This window comes from Sesamum indicum, linkage group LG6, assembly GCF_000512975.1.
Source record: "Sesamum indicum cultivar Zhongzhi No. 13 linkage group LG6, S_indicum_v1.0, whole genome shotgun sequence".
In the NCBI taxonomy this organism is placed as follows: domain Eukaryota; kingdom Viridiplantae; phylum Streptophyta; class Magnoliopsida; order Lamiales; family Pedaliaceae; genus Sesamum; species Sesamum indicum.
Genome location: NC_026150.1, coordinates 20,223,532 through 20,240,099, shown reverse-complemented (window position 1 = coordinate 20,240,099; position 16,568 = coordinate 20,223,532). Strand labels below are relative to the sequence as shown.

Here is a 16,568-nt window from a genome sequence, read left to right as displayed (position 1 = left end):
ATCCAGCTGTTGTTGATGTCAAGCTGTCCACGTTCTGATTGCTTCTATTTCTCCATATGTTTGGATTCCCTGTGGCTGGCTTTAACAACTACTCTACACTGCATGTTCAATCATAAACAACACAGATAAAAGCAAAAAGGTTTTGTCTCCAAACCCCTTTGCGTAGTTGGGTTTAGCTCGGATACATCCATCCGAGCAGTTGACCTAGACTCTGCTCTGGGCATGCTAAGGAACTTGTAACCCAAAAATCACTTCATAGTGTATTCAGTTTGTTTCCAGGAAATAATGAGAGAATATGATCAAGCAGAAAGAAATCAAGGAGATGTTGGATAATCAGGAAACAAAGTGTATGATCAAACAGAGAAATACATTAAGGAAATGGCTCCTAAAAGGAAAAGTGTCCAGTAGGAATACACCAAAATCTAACCAATATCAACTAAAACGAGCTTGTTGTCCATCAGCATTTGATCAATTTCCTACTGCAGCTCCAAAATAATAATGTCAACAAAGACATAACTCAGAGTATTAACGATCAAGTTTCTGAAGAATTGAATACAACAAAAATGTGGGAAAATTGACGGTAATAATACGTACAAGAATTGTTACAAATTGTTCTAGTGAAAACTATGCAATAATTGTGAACAATTACTAGCAATCAAGTAATTCTAGTGAATAAAACAGGATACAAGGAACATACACTTTTAGCATTTCAGTTGACGTCCTTCAGTCTTTTAATCAATGCGTCCAGAGATTTCTTCTTAGGATTTTGCTTAGCCCCTCTCGTTCCAAAAGAACCAAATAACCGATCTGATTGATCCCTTAATTTCTCAGAGATGGAAACCACTTTCCGATAGTCCAGTGCATTGTAACTTCTCTCTCTGATAACTGGATTCAAGAAGTTCTCGGGATGATTGCTTAGAAGCAAATTGACCATTTGCCTCGACTCGGCAAGTCCTGATTTCAATTGATTTGCTTCTGCCTCCGACAAAAGAGGAGCTTGGTTCTCTGCAAATGATTCCAACAGCCGAACATCGACATCAAGCCCCATAATAGCATTAATATTGAACCTTTTAACTGATTCCCCAAGTAAAGCCCCAACAATCATTTCTGATATATGAGCAAGAACGTCTTGCAAAACCCGCTTCAGCACCTGAACAGGCAAAACCTGCTGTGCAGTTGAAACCAATGTTTCCAGGAAAATAATCACCTCATTTGCATATTCATTACCACCTTGTGGAGGATCATCAGCCATCCAATTCACATTTTCAATCAAAGACAGAAATCCATCAACCTTTTGCTTCAGCAACCCGGAGAGTGTCTCTTCAGCCGCATCGCGGGCTTTGATCAGAGGAAACTGCCTCCTGCCTCTCTCTGCTATCCTCAAAGGAATCCCTGAGAGCTGTGCAGCATGACGGAAGAAAAAATCACAAGCACGCTCAAAAACTGCCATATTTGCAGCCATCTGCATAGCCTGGGTAACCCCACCGATTGAGCTATTAATCACTTTTAACAAAGCCCCATCCAAGACCTCAGTCAAGAGCCTGTCCAGGTACTTCTTAACCACATCAAAAAACTCAAGCTGCCCACCATATGACATGAAACTCACTGAATCCTCAATAAACGACCGTACAATTCTACAGCAATCAGGAACAGTAGATGAGAATGGTGCAACATATGGAAACGCTGGCATGATGTTCGAAGTCTGTATCTGAAATGAAAGAACATTCATTGAATACTCATACTCTTTCTTCATGTACATCTGCTCAAACTTATCTGCTGCGAGAGCCTCAGCAAATTGCTTACGACAATCAGACAACAACAACTCGTGATACTTATCCCTATGCTTGCTTAATACATCGAGCAAAGCATCAATTGGATAACCAAATCTACGCAATGTGACACCAAGCAAACTCACATAATCCTTAATCAACAACAGATGATTTGCAGTTTGCATCCTAGAAAACTGATCCTCCAACACTGAACACATCTTGCTTACTGCAGTATCCCACAGATTCTCAACTTCCATCTTCGATATCAACCCTCCTCCTGTCCTCAAAACCCGATCCTCCACAATAAAAAACCCTGCAATTTGTGCAAAAAAAGTCTGGTGCGACTCGAGAAAAGGAGTCATTGAGGATACTTGGAAATCAGATGTCAACTGCAACTTCCTGTTCTCAAAATAATACTGCTTAAACCTATCCTCGAGTCCTAGAGTCTGATGTATATGATAAGCCCTGTACAACGGCGTCAAATCAAACCCTGAAATTCCATTCACGCCGTTGCTCCCATCAACAACTCCGTCAATCTCATCATCCTCTTCTTCTTCTAATGCGTAAACACAATCCCTCAAGCTAAGCCGGCTTTGCTCCTCAGCTTGGCGCTGCTTAATCCGAAGCTCTTCTTCTCTCTGACGAGCCGCTGATGCTTGTCCAATGGCTAGCTGACCTAAATTTCGGCTCACTATTCGGATCTCTACAAGCCAATCCCCAAACTCTTTACTGACTTTCCTCTCTATGTGAGCCCTAATCGCAGGGATCTGCTTCTCCAACATTCTTTTCAGAGTGGCCGACGGCGTTTTGTCCTGAAAATTGGTCTCAATCGAGTCCAAGCACTTCAACGCCATGTAGAAGTTATTTTTTGTGAGATGAAAATTTGCCCGCGAGCAAAGCTCCATGAGCTGAACGCACGTGCTGAGGGAACTTATCGCAAGCGCGATATTGGAGCACTTGTTTTTGGCTTCGACATAGGCGTCAAGAGAAGTCAGAAGGGGAACAGCGACGTTCTGAAGCTTGTTGTTGGAGTTGGAAAGTGAGGATTTCAGTGAATCGACATCGGATAAGAGGGATCGGAGATCATCAACGGCCACAATGAAGTCCTGATAGTGAGCACGGCAGACGTCTTCGATCTCCGATTCTTTGGATTTTGTGAAGTGTTTGAGATGGTGGAGCAGGGTTTCGGGTTTCCCCGAGGCGAAAGCTTTTCGAACGAAGGAGCCGAGATCTTCTCCGTTGCAGATGGCTGACGATAGGAGGAGCTGGTCCTGTTTGTCGGCCGTATCTCCGTTCTCCGCCGCAGCGGGAACAATTCTCCGACGAGTCTTCGTTGAGGTCATCGCCGCCGGTAGATTTCTTCTGCTCTCGTTATGACAGTAACCGCTAGTGAGGGGGCCGTTAAAGGCGGAGGGGATTTAGAGAGAATGGGGTGTTGAAGGAAAATGGGGAACGGGGAAACGATGTTAGACAATTATTCTCTATTTTTGTTTGACTAAAATGCCACTTAAATTAGGAGTAATTCCTCCTCAGTTCTCATTACAATATGGAAGAAACTCAATCACATTCTTAATTGGGAATTTGGCATATGAGCAAATAACAAATGAGAGCCGTGTCTGAAACTATTTATCTGCTTGGGGAGCCACTGACTGATGATTTTCTCTACTAACGATTCCACTTTCCTAAATGCATATAGTTATGTTATAAATACATAAAATAATAAATTAAAACGACTGTTTCTAAAATTTGTTATAATTACAAAATCTCTTGTTATTTAAAAAATTATAAATATATTATAAAATTATAAATACCCTAATAAATACTTCATTATGACAGTCAATTGTAAGAGATATTTTTATGAGGTTATTGCAACTTTTCAAATAATAAAGAAATATTTATAATCATGACAAATTTAAAAAAGAATAGTATAATTTATCGTACGTAAATTTATAATAGCAAAATAGCCCAATAAATTCTTTTGTAATTTGTAATGAAAAATTTGATTGTTCCCCGCCAGGCCAGTCTATAGAAAGAGAAGACTACTCTCAATAATATAATCGTCGCCATTTGTCGAAATTGAGACCCTATGACTCTGAAATTATAAATTCAAACTCCACCAATGTGTCAAACATTAGCCTACTTTAATAGTAATTTTTTGTTTTATTTTAATAATAAATATTAATTAGATATAATTATCTAATACTAATAATTAATATATGATCGATTGCGTCGTCAGTTGTTGTTAGATACAAATACTTGATATTAATGATTGTAATTTACTTGTTAAAATTTCATCATTTTTAAAAACCCTATAATGATAGTTTCTTTTATAATTAATTATTTATTCACATTTTCCATTAAATAAAACATCTAGGAATTTATTTTCTTTTGAGGTTTGTTTAAAACCAGGTGAAGATTGAAAAACAGAAAGTTAAAAAAGAGCAATGAGGGAGTAATGGGTATGTGCTCTCTTAAGCAGCTCCTATTTTCTGGACTTGAGCATCCACTGCAGCAATCAACTCCCAAGTCCCAACGGCTCATCAGCTTATAAAATAGGGATTACAGCTGGGACTTAGCCTGCCTGGTTTCACTGGTCTGCTAAAAAATCATAGATCTATCAGAACTTCACAAATAAAAACAATAAAAGGAGATTAGGTATGAATAGGCAAGAATAACAAAAGAAATTGGCAGTTCTCGAATTTTTAACAAGACACATTTGTTGTCAGTAGGGCCAACAACCAATTAATTGAACTGGCATTATCTCTCCCTTCTTGTAGGAAAAGTAGAATTGGGCAGTTGGAATTGGTCAAGTTTCATCAAGGTCATTAAAGGTCAACCCAAGAGATAGCTTTGATTGATTTTGTAGGCGGTAACCTTACCATCAACAAAGGCTACTCGCACAATTTGGTAACTACCATGGTGATGAAAAATGTGTGAAACTTTCAAAGTAAGCAAACAAGCACCGTAAGAGTCAGTTTAGCAAGGATTTATATTACTCACTAGAGATATGCTCTTTGCAGATCGCTCCATTATGTAGTCGCAAGGCCTGAAAAAGACTCCATATTCCTTTGACCATTTCTCCAATCTTGAGCATATATAAGTGGAGCCAAAGGAATCAGACCAGTAAATGATTCCTCCCCTGGTTCAGTTGATACCGAGTCATATCTTATCAGTTCAAGGAAAGAAAGTGGAGAAAGGAGGGTGCGAGGGCAAACCTGTATGCTGGGAACCCCATTCCCAGGACAGAGGCAACATCCAGATCAGATGATCTAATTACAACACCATCTGAAATCATACGACATGCTTCGTTTAAAGCAGGAAAAAGTATCATCTCAACAATCTCACTATCAGACAACTTTGTCAGCTGTACAAGTCAGAGAAAAGGAATGTTAATAACTTCATGGATTTATAGCTAAAAAACACTTCAGAAATTTGGGAAAAAATGTGTAAACGTTCATCAACCAGAAATCATGGGCAACTGCAAAGTGCATTTGCCCATGTGTTTATCTAGGCCTAGGAAGACCGACATCTAGGGCCCTAGGAAAGATTTCCCGTTGGTGGACTTTGTTAGCCACCAATTCAATGCATGCAAGACTATCAGCAGGAGGGGATAGATAAATGAGGGAATGGGGGAAGAGAGAGAGAGAGAGAGAGAGAGAAAGCAACCTCGGAGTCGATAAAAGTCACATTTGACGCATCCCTAGCTGTTTTCATGTACCTTGAGAGCTTGGGGTCTGGGCTGGCCTTGCCACAGTTGTCATAGTTGTAGAAACCCTTACCACTACGTTCGCCTGGTATAGAAGCCATGAGTAACATTATCAATACAAGCCCAAAACTTCCCTACAGACTTCACCATAGACAAAAACATTGCAATACTCAAAAAAGATCAACTAGAAAGATTACAACGTCCTGTAAGGTGGGTAAGTTACCTTTACGGTTATCTTGCTGTAAACTAGGAATCAGTTGAGATTTGTAGGACCTATCTGGGAGACTCTCAACAAATTTCTTACTAATCACCACAAAAACTTGAAGTCCAACCACATCAAGCATCCTGTATAATTCATCGAGATACAAACAGAGGAATTATTGGCTGAACAAGAAGAGCAGAAATTGATAGCATCTGGAACATCAATTGAAGTAGCGCTCATGCATATCCTAAAAGTTCTACAAATGAGAGAAAAAGTTTGTCTATCTGCCAAGTATTTAGAAGAGAGACAAACTTCAGACTTGCAGCCCTTAGGCGTGAGTACATGAGAAAGAAGCCACATATTTGTTTCCGTCGTTATGATTCTGGTTATAATGCTGTTCCACTAATTATGGACTCAAGCATCAGTAATTGGAATTTACAAAGTCTAATTGGACAGCATATCCAGCTTACCTAAATGGACCCACTTGCATCCCAAAGCTTTTGAGAACCTGATCAATGCGGTAAACATCAACACCTCGTTCAGCGAGTAGTATTGCTACATGCAAATATGTGAGGAGCATGCTATTGACGGTATAGCCTTTCCGGTCACTGACCATAATTGGGGTTTTCCTCATTTTTCTCCCAAAGTCTATTAAATCAACAATTACTTGAGGCGATGTGCATTCAGTATGAACTATTTCCATAAGAGGCATGACAGGAGAAAGGCTGCATCCAAATGGTGAGGAAGAATTCAAAACAAATCCATGGAGTAACAACAATTGTTTAACACTATATTACCAGAAAAAGTGGATCCCAGCAATCCGATGTTGGCTTTTGGTCCTTTCTCCGACCAATTTCACACTGAATGTTGAGATATTACTGGTAAAAATGCAATGTAGAGGACAGCACTTCTCAAGATTAGAAAAAATCTCTTGCTTCAGCGACAAACTTTCAGATTCCGCCTGCCCAAAGTATAGAAAAAGGAGACCAATCTTGGGAAGTTGCAAAATGCAATTTCAACATATTTTAACCATACTTTTCATTACCACAAGTAATATGTTGAATGTGCTAACATGGTGGGATAGAACACCTTAATGTTTCAGCTATTCTTTACTGCATTTCCTCCCATACTTTCATCTTTTTAGTTTCCCCCACATATTGCAGTCTTAAACTCTAAAAATACCTTGAGAATCAGACTTGTTAGGTTAATATGCCCAGAAGATAGAGTTGTATAACGTACCAGCATACCTAATCAGAGATGCATAATCTAAAATACACTGCCAGAAGGATTGACATTTGAAGAAAAATGATTTGTCCATAAAGTGTCCGGGATAGCAATTTACAGGACCATAGACAAGTTGCCCAGAGCAAAAATGGAGCCAGTTTTTTTTAATCAACTTCTATACAATCTCTTTTAGAAAAGACTTCTAAGGTTCCATGGTGGCCTTTCATCTGATCCACCCAACTGAAAACACCTTGCTTAAAAATGCATGATGTTTTGCTGCAATTACTTCTTGTGGACTGATTGCTCAACAGAAAATGGAAAGCCAAAAAAATTCTAATAGACAGCTTCTTCGATTCCCCGCTTCTACTATGCATTACTAATCTGTTTGCCCATGCAGCAGTCACACACAGGATGTGTCAAATAATGTTTGTAAGATAAACTGAGCAGGAAAAACAATTCTAGAACTGCAAACAGTTTCCAAATAGTGTTCTACCTCTATAACTAAATCAACATCCTTAAACTTGTCATAATCAAGAACCCCCTCCAATAGGCTGAGAGATTTTTCAAGGCCCTCTTGAGTTGCCCTTCCATTCTTGACACGATTTTGCAAATTTTCTGTCACAGAATTACAATAGCTTCTTATTCAAATTTTCCACCAAAAAACAATTAGAGCAATAATGAAGTCATGAAGGAAGCTCACCTTTGACTCTACTGATTGCATCTATGAGATGCTTCTTGTTCGTCTCTTTCAGAATGACTTGGTAATTACTAAGAATCAACATGGTTGCTATTTCAGAGCTCATCAATCCCCCACCGACAACAGCAACCTTCACTATTTTTCTTGGCAGCAAATTCATCTTAGAAATGACAGGAATCTGTACCAGTGTCCAAAGATACAAGAAAACAAATATAGAGTTGGATCAGAAGATCCTTTAGTAAATCTGCCTCCCAATATTGCAACAAAAAAAAACAGATATGACCACTAAATTGCAAACTTGCATTTCTGTTTACATCTACAGCATTTGACGCTTGCTGCAAACATTATCATACTTGATTTTGACCCAAAATATGTCTTGTATCTCAACATTTAGAGTCAAGATCCTCACTTTTGATTATTCAGCCATTTAATCAGAGTATTGAATTTCAGTCATCTACCCAGAGCATAGAAACAACATAAAAACTTTATTAGCATTAGATTTAGTTGATCAACTATTGCATTGGTAGGACTGAATTATGTTATTTAAAGTAAAGTTACAACTTTTAAAGTAAAGTTACAACTAGACTTCTGAGATTGATCAGAGAGTTGAATCATATAAATCATCATCAAATTTCTATCCAACAGTTGATCAGAGAAAAAATCTCAGACATTGCAGAACCTTAATAATTTGGCGTTGCGCGAAAAACACGTGAACTAGACTTCTGCATGTACTAGATTGCCGAAGTTCTTGAAGAGCTTCTGCTTCCTGATAGGAGAAGGTGCATTGTCATAAACTGCACCTAGGAGGATGCACCACAGCAGAGTAAAGTGAAGCGTATATTACCTTCCACAGTGCTTTACGAGGACCTGAAACAATGCCCTGTCCAATGACATCAATGCATACTAATGGGTGCACTACATTTGGATTTTGTCTCTGGACTTCAAGTCTGGCGGAGTTAAGTATTGCCCTAGCTTCTGCCAGGGTTTCTAACTTGTCAGTTCTATAAAGACTGATCATCCATGGTCTTCTACACTCTACTATGTCCAAAGCCCATTGACAAGCTAGTTCAAGAAGCTTATCTGCTGGAGCAATGGCATCCACGAGAGATAAAGTTCGAGCCTCCTTCCCTTCTACTCGCTTTGACATCTGATGATACACCAAGTTATTAAGATCTGCAGGGCAATAGCTAAAAACTTGAAAAAGAACACAAGATTTCATACCAAAATCATTTCAAGAGCTTTTGAGAGGCCAACAAGCCGTGGAAGCCTCTGAGTTCCTGGAGCAAACCACATTTCAACAACCAATACTGTGCAATATGATCAACAAAATACAAGCATTATATCATATTTCAACAAATGGCAGGCTACTTAAGAAGGGTTAAGCTAGATACTTCAATGGAGAGTCTGTCAGGGAAGCATAACAGACAGGCGTGTATCATAGATGTAACATGTGGCACAACTAAATTGGGGATTTTTTTTCCTTTCTCTTGACTTGTCAAAAATGAATATCAGCAAATTTCATCCTCTCTTCCCTTCAATCAAGCCTGGGGTCAATGGTAACAGGGCTTGCAAGCAACGCTCTGTTGCAATATGGACTCCACTACTAACTATGTCATCCTCACTTTGCCTCAATGGCTGAGTCAAGTTCCTAGGAGAATCACTGAACCCGCTTATCAACAAGTTCAAACATCTCCATGATCAGTGTCAGACACTGCACCTTCCCCTCACCTCAAAACAAAGTTTGAAATAATTGGACATCTGACCAAACACATAACATTTGTAATGGAGGCATTAGTTATGTTATAAGACAAAACTCAATGAAAATCAGTTTTCAGGCTATTGTTGCCTCACAGCCCACATCTCGGGAACCACATTAAGGACACAGTTAAAAATGGAACACATAGGCCCATCCTATCTATATGAACAAAGGGGAGTACCAAAGTACATTGAGTTATAACTATTTCTCTAGACATAATTGCAGGAATGAAACTTTTAATATATCCTGTATAAAATAGTATCACTTTTGGAAAGAGAAAAATGGTATCTGTCAGAAATTGGCCCCTAATTTTACTTCCCTGCTGCATCCAAAACATGATCATCAGGCAAAATAAAACTTGAAGGCATGCTTTATGTAACTCATAAGTTCCAAAACAAAAAGATCTTTCATCAGAGGCAGAACAGAAAGTATAAAACAAGAAAAGCAATAACAAATAGGTTCGTGGGAAGAAGATGTTTGAGGCACCCAAAAATCTTATCCCACATTTAAACTTACAGTACCTCCAAGTCCCGGAAGAATCCCGTACTGAAGCTCAGTAAGACCCAGCTGTGCAGAGGAAGTCGATATGCGAGCGTGACATGCCTGAAAAGAAACAATGATTAGGGACAAACACATTTTATCCCTTAGGATCATTCCTCAGCCTCGTGAGCCCTACTTAACTTATAATTGCATCACTTGACCATGGTATACTCTTAAATTGAGGTTAATCTGGCTGATCAATGCAAACAAAATATTCACATAAAGCGCTCTCCCTCCTACTATACGTCAGCTATGACTCTGACATTTAGGCTCAGGCACTGAACTGCTGTTGCCACTATCAACCAGAAAAACTATCAAAGACTAAACCATTTCCAAACCCCAACCAACACATTATAGCACTTTTAAACCCATCGCCAAACATTTATCATCAAAATGCCACCACTCTCTATAAACCAAACATTGGACATCAAGCCAACAGTGGAACCATCAATCATGCCGGAGGCTAGAGAAATAAGTCATAGTTATTACTAGGATCAACACTCAGAATATTTTGCAAACTAATTGCCAGATCTGGATCTCTTGTGATATCTCTCCCACAGGCTCATTCTAGTAGCTTCATGGATTACCAACTTGTAAAGTAACCAAACATTTGTTGGGATTTGATATGAAGTTAGTGGGTGATTCAATTACTGCATGTCAAAGAGGTACAAAAACAGTACCATTTACAGTAATAATGATGATCATATGGCAAGTATTTGCTGGTTTGTGAAAGAGAAGATTGGCCCTACTGATCTTTAAACTGTGGAATTCCTTGTCTTGAATTTTCTTTTACACTCTTTGAGGCCAATATTATCTGTTTCTGATCTCCAATAATGCCATCAATTACAGGAATGGCAAAACACATGAAGGGGTTAATATACAACTGAAAGCTCATGGGATTGTGTGTTTGACGTATAACTAAATGTAATATGTAGATTTGACCAAAATAGTAACATTTTATAGTTAAAAGAATCCATGGAAAAGAGAAGAGAGTAACAATAGGAAGGGAGAAAGCTACTGAAAGACGGTATCATTTGTACAAGAGCAATTTCCAGTCCACCACCAAAAGCAGGTCCTTCAATAGCAGCTACAAAGGGCTTTCTTGCAGCTACAGTGGAAAAAGTTAATGGTCAGAAAGAAAACCAATATATCTGCTAAAATAACTGAAGATGGTCAAAGTAATACCTTCCAAAGTATCAGTGACAATTTGGATTGACATAAATCCGAGCTCCATTTTTGCTGTCACAGCATCATATCTCTTAGAAATACATAAACTGAACTGAGGTACTTTGAGATGAAAAACATATATGTAGCTTATCTTACTCTTTTTCCCTTGAGAACCACCAAAAGCTGTCACGTCGAATCCTGCAGAGAACTTTCCTCTTGAACCTGTTTGCAAATTAGGGTATTAGATTCACAATAAAATCATTTTAACAAACTAGATAATCAGCAATCTCACCAGTAACTACAATCGCTTTCACATCATCTCTTATTAGAGCTCCTTCAATACTCTCCTTTAAGCTAAGTATCACTAGGAAATACAAACATGTTATGAAAATTCCAAAGCATGAAAGGAAACAGGAAGAGACTGATTAGACAAGCAAAGACATTATTTTGGACAAGATCATAATTGCTGGACATTTTAGACTAATTAATGTATGTGAATTGATGTATAAGGTATGTTGTTTGGGGACCCAAAAAAAAAGAATCATTTGGATTTCTTTGAATGAATATGAACTACAGTGGACTCTATATGTTAAGCCACACTCACTAAACAATTGTAACCCTTTCTTAATGGGTTGATAAGCCTGATTTTCCAGTTCTCTCCATCATCAGTCACCTTCGGTCTTATGTAATGATTTCTTTATCTTGTGAATGCAAACTTCCAATAACCATTTGAGTCTATCTAAATTCACATAAAAAAATTCCTGGTCACTATTCCTCAATATATAAGCGTTGTGAACTTTTATCTCCCGAATATATTTGAGCTAAGCTAATCATGATTAGCTCTAATCAACTTAATCAAGCTGGGAAAGAATAAAAAAAAAATAAGCAGACACCAAGCGGACAACATTATTAAAGCATCGGAAATGAAGACTCTGAGCTTCTGCTACACGAAGTCATGAACTAACATGACTATGAGATGCAATATGTGCTCCCCATACTATTTGGCGCGTCACCGCAACCTTCTCCATGATTTCTGAGAATTCAGACCAGGATCCTGAACTCGTTCACATACTTGATTCTTAAGCATAATAATTAAAACTTAGGACCAACCAATTCCTTTTCAACATCGTGGAAGGTCGAGCACGCTTGAGTACCAGTGCTAAAACATCATTTCTAGACCACTTGACCTGGAACGCAAAAATGTGGAGTCTATCGACCTAACCGCTAATTCCACGCATCACTATAATCATGTACAGAACAAGAGAGTAAGAAAAATAAAGATGAAAGGTCAACGGAGTAAAAGATACCGTCAACAGACAGCAGATTGAGAGGTGGATTATTGATAGTGACGACGGCCACCCCGTCTGCTCTGACCTCCACTGTCGTTCTTCCAAGCATCTCGCGCTTCTCGGTGGTTTGTGGTGGTTCCCGGTGGCAGTAGAGGAGTAAGAGTGATGGATTTGCAGTTCAGCAGAATATTTGCCGACTCTGGTCCAAAATATTCCCTTTTGGCGCTGCTTCAATTATTTTTTAACTCCAGCCGTAATTGCTTTTATTCGAAATGAAACATCGCCCACAGTTGGGCCTTAGGGCCCATTTAAATTATGCTTGGTTAACTGTGTATTCAGACCAATTATGTGCCTTGTCATAAAAAATAAATAAATAAATAAATAAAGAGACCAATTATGTGGTAAATTTCATTTTAGTCCCTAATATTTGATTTTAATTTTAAAATAATCTCTATTTTTTAATTTATTTTAAATTAATCCCTCTAGAAGGTAATTTTCTGTATTAGTGACCTAACTATTGTGACAAAATTCTAATATTTATTATCACTAAATAACTTATTTCTTGTAATGTGAATCGTTGTTGAATTATTACGTACATATGGTACACATATTAGGAAGGGTATAGCATAATAATTAGACAATGAAACAGGCAAGGTGTAAGATCTGAATTGTCTTTTTCTTTATTCAGTATATATATTTCAGCAGTTGTACATTGTCCGAGGCTCACAATTGCCATCCTTAAATCAATTATGTTAACAAAAAATGTGAAAAAGCAAAATTTTTCTAGGTATACATATGTATTATGTTAAATTTCTTTTTCTATTTTTTGAGAACATGAATTATGCTATTTGGAAGAGGAATGGCAGTGAAAGGTAACGGGTCTAATGCAATTTACCCCTGTAATATTGTGAATGATCCCTTATGAAAAACAAAAGGAGCAATTTACTCCTTATTATTTTTTAAAATGAAACAATTTATCTCTCTGTTTAGGAAGATAAACTACGTCATTTTAAAAAATACAGGGATGTAAATTATTATTTTTTTTCCATAAAGGATTAATTTGTTCATTTACAGAATGGCAGGAGTTGCTTGCATTTTTTTAGAAAAGAAACTCTATTTGCAGACAGGGGCAGGAGGGTTGAGTTTTCCTCTAATGAAGAACTTAGCATTGGAGCATGCAGATGTGAGAGGGCCAATTGGACCAAATGGTGTCAAATTGATGTCCGCCAATTCAACGCCTTGACAAGGGAACATGGAACTGCAATTCAGTTTCACTGGAACTTTTGAAATCGTGCTTCCTCTTATGTTTCTGAAGTGAATGTCACTCAGCTTCACACTCGATTGCTGGCAAAACAAATTTCCAAGACCACGAAAACGTCAAGAATATGCACAAACTGTGAACAAGTTTCGTAGTAATCAATTGAGCTGGAAGGATTTGAATCCGAACGACAATTTAATAAACGAAATTAAGACGTAAATTTATATGTTTTCACCTCTGGCCTTCTTTTTGAGTCATAATGCTGATCGATGATGATCGGGTTTTTAACTCTTTCCATCAAGATATCTTGGAAAAGAATGCTGGTTGCTTGGATCCGGGGAGATGCATGGTAGGTTTTGATTCTTGCACCGTTTGTTGTACCAACGAGTGTACAGTTGATTATGGTCAGTCCTTTCAGATTTGTCTCGGTCGGGCGTTTCCCCAGGCTGCCGACACTGGCATCAAATACACGATTGAGACCAAGAATTAGACCGATAATCAAAGTAGTAGATATAAGGGTATTGCCATTTTCCGAACTAGGCGCGCAAATGGAAGCAGTACTGTACCTGAGGCCATGTCCAGGGCCACAGATAATTCTGGCGACGAGAATGTTATAGGTGCCGTGACCGATGGAAACGCAGTCGTCTCCTGTCCCGATTATGGAGTCAGTAATGTTAACATTTATAGCACTGCTCAAGTGGATCCCGTCGGTGTTCGGGCTCTTTCCGGGAGCCCGGATTTTGATGTTTTTAATGTCAACATTGCTACTGTCCGTAACCTTGACGTGGAAACCCATGCTGTCCACGAAATTCAGGTTGCTCATTTGCGCGTTTTGTACTGTCTGGAACACGAAAGACTGCGATCGAATATGCAACAAAAACCAACACCCGACAGCTTAGAAATTGTTATTACCTTCTTCTTTTGGTTTTTTCTCAACTTGTCGGATGAATTTAAATGAGAAAGAAGACAGGTAGGTGAACTTACGACTGGAAGAGGAGGGCCGTCTTTAGTTTCCGCATACTGCCAAAGCATCTTTCCGCGGCCGTTGATGGTTCCGCCGCCTTTTAGGACGGCGCCGTCGACTTTTTCCAGCATTATCCAAGCGCCACCTGTGTAGGCGCTGGGATCCTCGTACGCCAACAGATTTCCTTGGATTTCGATGGTGATAGGTTTCTTAGCTATGCAGGGCCCCGTGAATAAAACCTCTCCTGCCGCGAATTCCCCACGAGGGATCAAAAGCTTTGCTGCTCCATTAGAGTTGCATGCTGCTTTCCAAGCCCTAATCAACGCCTGTCGATGAACATAATTAATTGTTTTTTTTTTTTTTTGGAATGGGAACATAATTAATTGGTTTTTTTTTTTTATGGGGAACATAATTAATTGGTTAACCATAAGCATAATATTTTTCAGAAAAAGGGTTAAATTGCAATTTATCCTATGTGATATGTAAAATAAGCTAAAAATCTCCTATAAAAAATCAGTAAATTATTTCATGTGCTTTAGAAAATGATGCAAATTATCTCCCATTAATGGTTTAATTAGATACAGAGATAATTGCTTCATTTTTCAAAGTGTAGCAGTTTGCTATTTTTCTATTCAAAAAGATATTCAACTCTCGTATAATTTTTTCTATAAAGTTCGAATTAACTGCATTTGCCATCCTCTCATCATCAATGTGTGGTATATTAGTTATTTATATTGTTAGAACTGTAAAATAATCCTGTACATTCTCAATTTTAACGAATTCAGAAAACATGCATCATTTCATGTGCCTAGGCAGAATACTTGCGACAAATTTTAAATTTTTTGACCAAATTATGTCCTAAATTCACGAATATTGAAAATTTATAAAACTATTTTGCAACTCTAACAATATGAAAGGACTTAAACGCCAGACATGCATAATTAGAGGACGAAAAATACAATTAGACCATAAAATTGGGAGGGGCATATTAGTTTTGGGTTTAATGCAATTTGTTTTCATGTGATATTGCAAATGAAAAATTACCCCTCTATGAAAAAAATAATAATGATTTATCTCCCTTCATTTTTTAAAATTAAATAATTTACCTCCCTTAAATTGCTACGTTTTTCAAATACAGATAGGTAAATTATTGTTTTTGAATAAGAGAATAATTTGCTCATTTGCAATATTACAAAAGAATACTTGCATTTTTTTTCAATTATTTTCTGACATACCAAAAGTATTTAATTGCTTATTCCCCCTCCCCAAAAAAAGGGTTTTCAAAAAGTAACGCATATGCATATGCTGCAGCCTGCATGTAGTTTCTTTCAAGAGGAACAGTATATCTTACAATCGCACTGTCTGTTGAGCCATCGGCTACAGCCCCGAATTTGGTAACATCAAAAACTGCCTCACCACCTAAGCGACGAGGGGGATGCAGGAGCTGGTCGCAACGGACCCCGCTCAGCGCGAGCAAGCATGCGATGCCCAGAACAAGGCATGCCTCGACGGTCCCGCGACCACCTCCGGGATTTACCATAACGCAACCTTAAAGATAAATTTTGTCTAATGATGAAGGTTGCGATGGTTTTCCGGATGCTAGTACATGTGAATGTACATATATATATACGTGTTTGAATACCGTCGGCTTCTGCCCGTTCCTACCGTTTTTATATGCGGCATTGCTTATTGCTCGTTTAGCCACCTCCCTTCATTAATCCTATGATTCAAAATTATTCTTTCTTGCACTTCATTCATTTGTTTGTGATCGTAATTAATCGAAAAACCAATACAAAAAACAAAACAGAAGACATATAATACGAATAATATTACAACGGAATTAAGTCCGTAGCTAAGTGATGGACTAATAATGGATGTTTTCGCAATTTTTTTATTAACAATATTCAAACAAAATGAGGTTTGTAAACAACGAATGACTAAAAATATTACGATAAACTGTTCATTAATTGCTCAGACAACAAATTAGCTACGGATT

The 16,568-nt window shown here is 38.1% G+C and overlaps 3 protein-coding genes across 5 annotated transcripts; all 3 read right to left on the bottom strand.

Moving 5' to 3' along the window:
* On the bottom strand, positions 311-3,371 carry LOC105165215 (exocyst complex component SEC15B). The gene has a single exon (XM_011084148.2). It carries the CDS (start codon positions 3,110-3,112, stop codon positions 710-712), a length of 2,403 nt encoding a protein of 800 aa, XP_011082450.1. The 5' UTR covers positions 3,113-3,371; the 3' UTR covers positions 311-709.
* On the bottom strand, positions 4,128-12,695 carry LOC105165214 (glyoxysomal fatty acid beta-oxidation multifunctional protein MFP-a). 3 transcript variants are annotated; one of them, XM_011084147.2, is made up of 19 exons: positions 12,369-12,695; positions 11,354-11,425; positions 11,218-11,283; positions 11,080-11,133; positions 10,935-11,002; positions 9,876-9,957; positions 8,820-8,875; positions 8,443-8,745; positions 8,278-8,364; positions 7,602-7,776; positions 7,395-7,516; positions 6,475-6,638; positions 6,291-6,402; positions 6,148-6,185; positions 5,699-5,820; positions 5,436-5,560; positions 4,985-5,133; positions 4,770-4,908; positions 4,128-4,367 (listed from the first exon to the last, which is right to left on the bottom strand). In XM_011084147.2, the coding sequence occupies exons 1-19, from the start codon at positions 12,457-12,459 to the stop codon at positions 4,329-4,331; spliced, it is 2,064 nt and encodes a 687-aa protein (XP_011082449.1). In that variant the 5' UTR covers positions 12,460-12,695; the 3' UTR covers positions 4,128-4,328. The 3 variants fall into 3 exon arrangements, with proteins under 3 accessions (XP_011082449.1, XP_011082447.1, XP_011082448.1); XM_011084145.2 differs by having other exon boundaries at positions 6,148-6,402; positions 12,369-12,694; XM_011084146.2 differs by having other exon boundaries at positions 4,128-4,364; positions 6,148-6,402; positions 12,369-12,694.
* On the bottom strand, positions 13,006-16,193 carry LOC105165213 (exopolygalacturonase clone GBGE184). The gene is made up of 5 exons (XM_011084144.2): positions 15,924-16,193; positions 14,593-14,898; positions 14,175-14,464; positions 13,844-14,063; positions 13,006-13,694 (listed from the first exon to the last, which is right to left on the bottom strand). The coding sequence occupies exons 1-5, from the start codon at positions 16,110-16,112 to the stop codon at positions 13,464-13,466; spliced, it is 1,236 nt and encodes a 411-aa protein (XP_011082446.1). The 5' UTR covers positions 16,113-16,193; the 3' UTR covers positions 13,006-13,463.

Coding starts and splice junctions, on each gene's coding strand:
- LOC105165213 (XM_011084144.2), bottom strand. CDS start 16,112: ATGGTAAATCCCGGAGGTGGTCGCGGGACCGTCGAGGCATGCCTTGTT. Junction 14,465..14,592: donor ACGGCCCTCCTCTTCCAGTC/GTAAGTTCACCT, acceptor ATTCGATCGCAG/TCTTTCGTGTTCCAGACAGT. Junction 14,064..14,174: donor GGCCCTGGACATGGCCTCAG/GTACAGTACTGC, acceptor ATTTGATGCCAG/TGTCGGCAGCCTGGGGAAAC.
- LOC105165215 (XM_011084148.2), bottom strand. CDS start 3,112: ATGACCTCAACGAAGACTCGTCGGAGAATTGTTCCCGCTGCGGCGGAG.
- LOC105165214 (XM_011084145.2), bottom strand. CDS start 12,459: ATGCTTGGAAGAACGACAGTGGAGGTCAGAGCAGACGGGGTGGCCGTC. Junction 11,426..12,368: donor CAATCTGCTGTCTGTTGACG/GTATCTTTTACT, acceptor TGTATTTCCTAG/TGATACTTAGCTTAAAGGAG. Junction 11,134..11,217: donor TGGTTCTCAAGGGAAAAAGA/GTAAGATAAGCT, acceptor ATGCTGTGACAG/CAAAAATGGAGCTCGGATTT.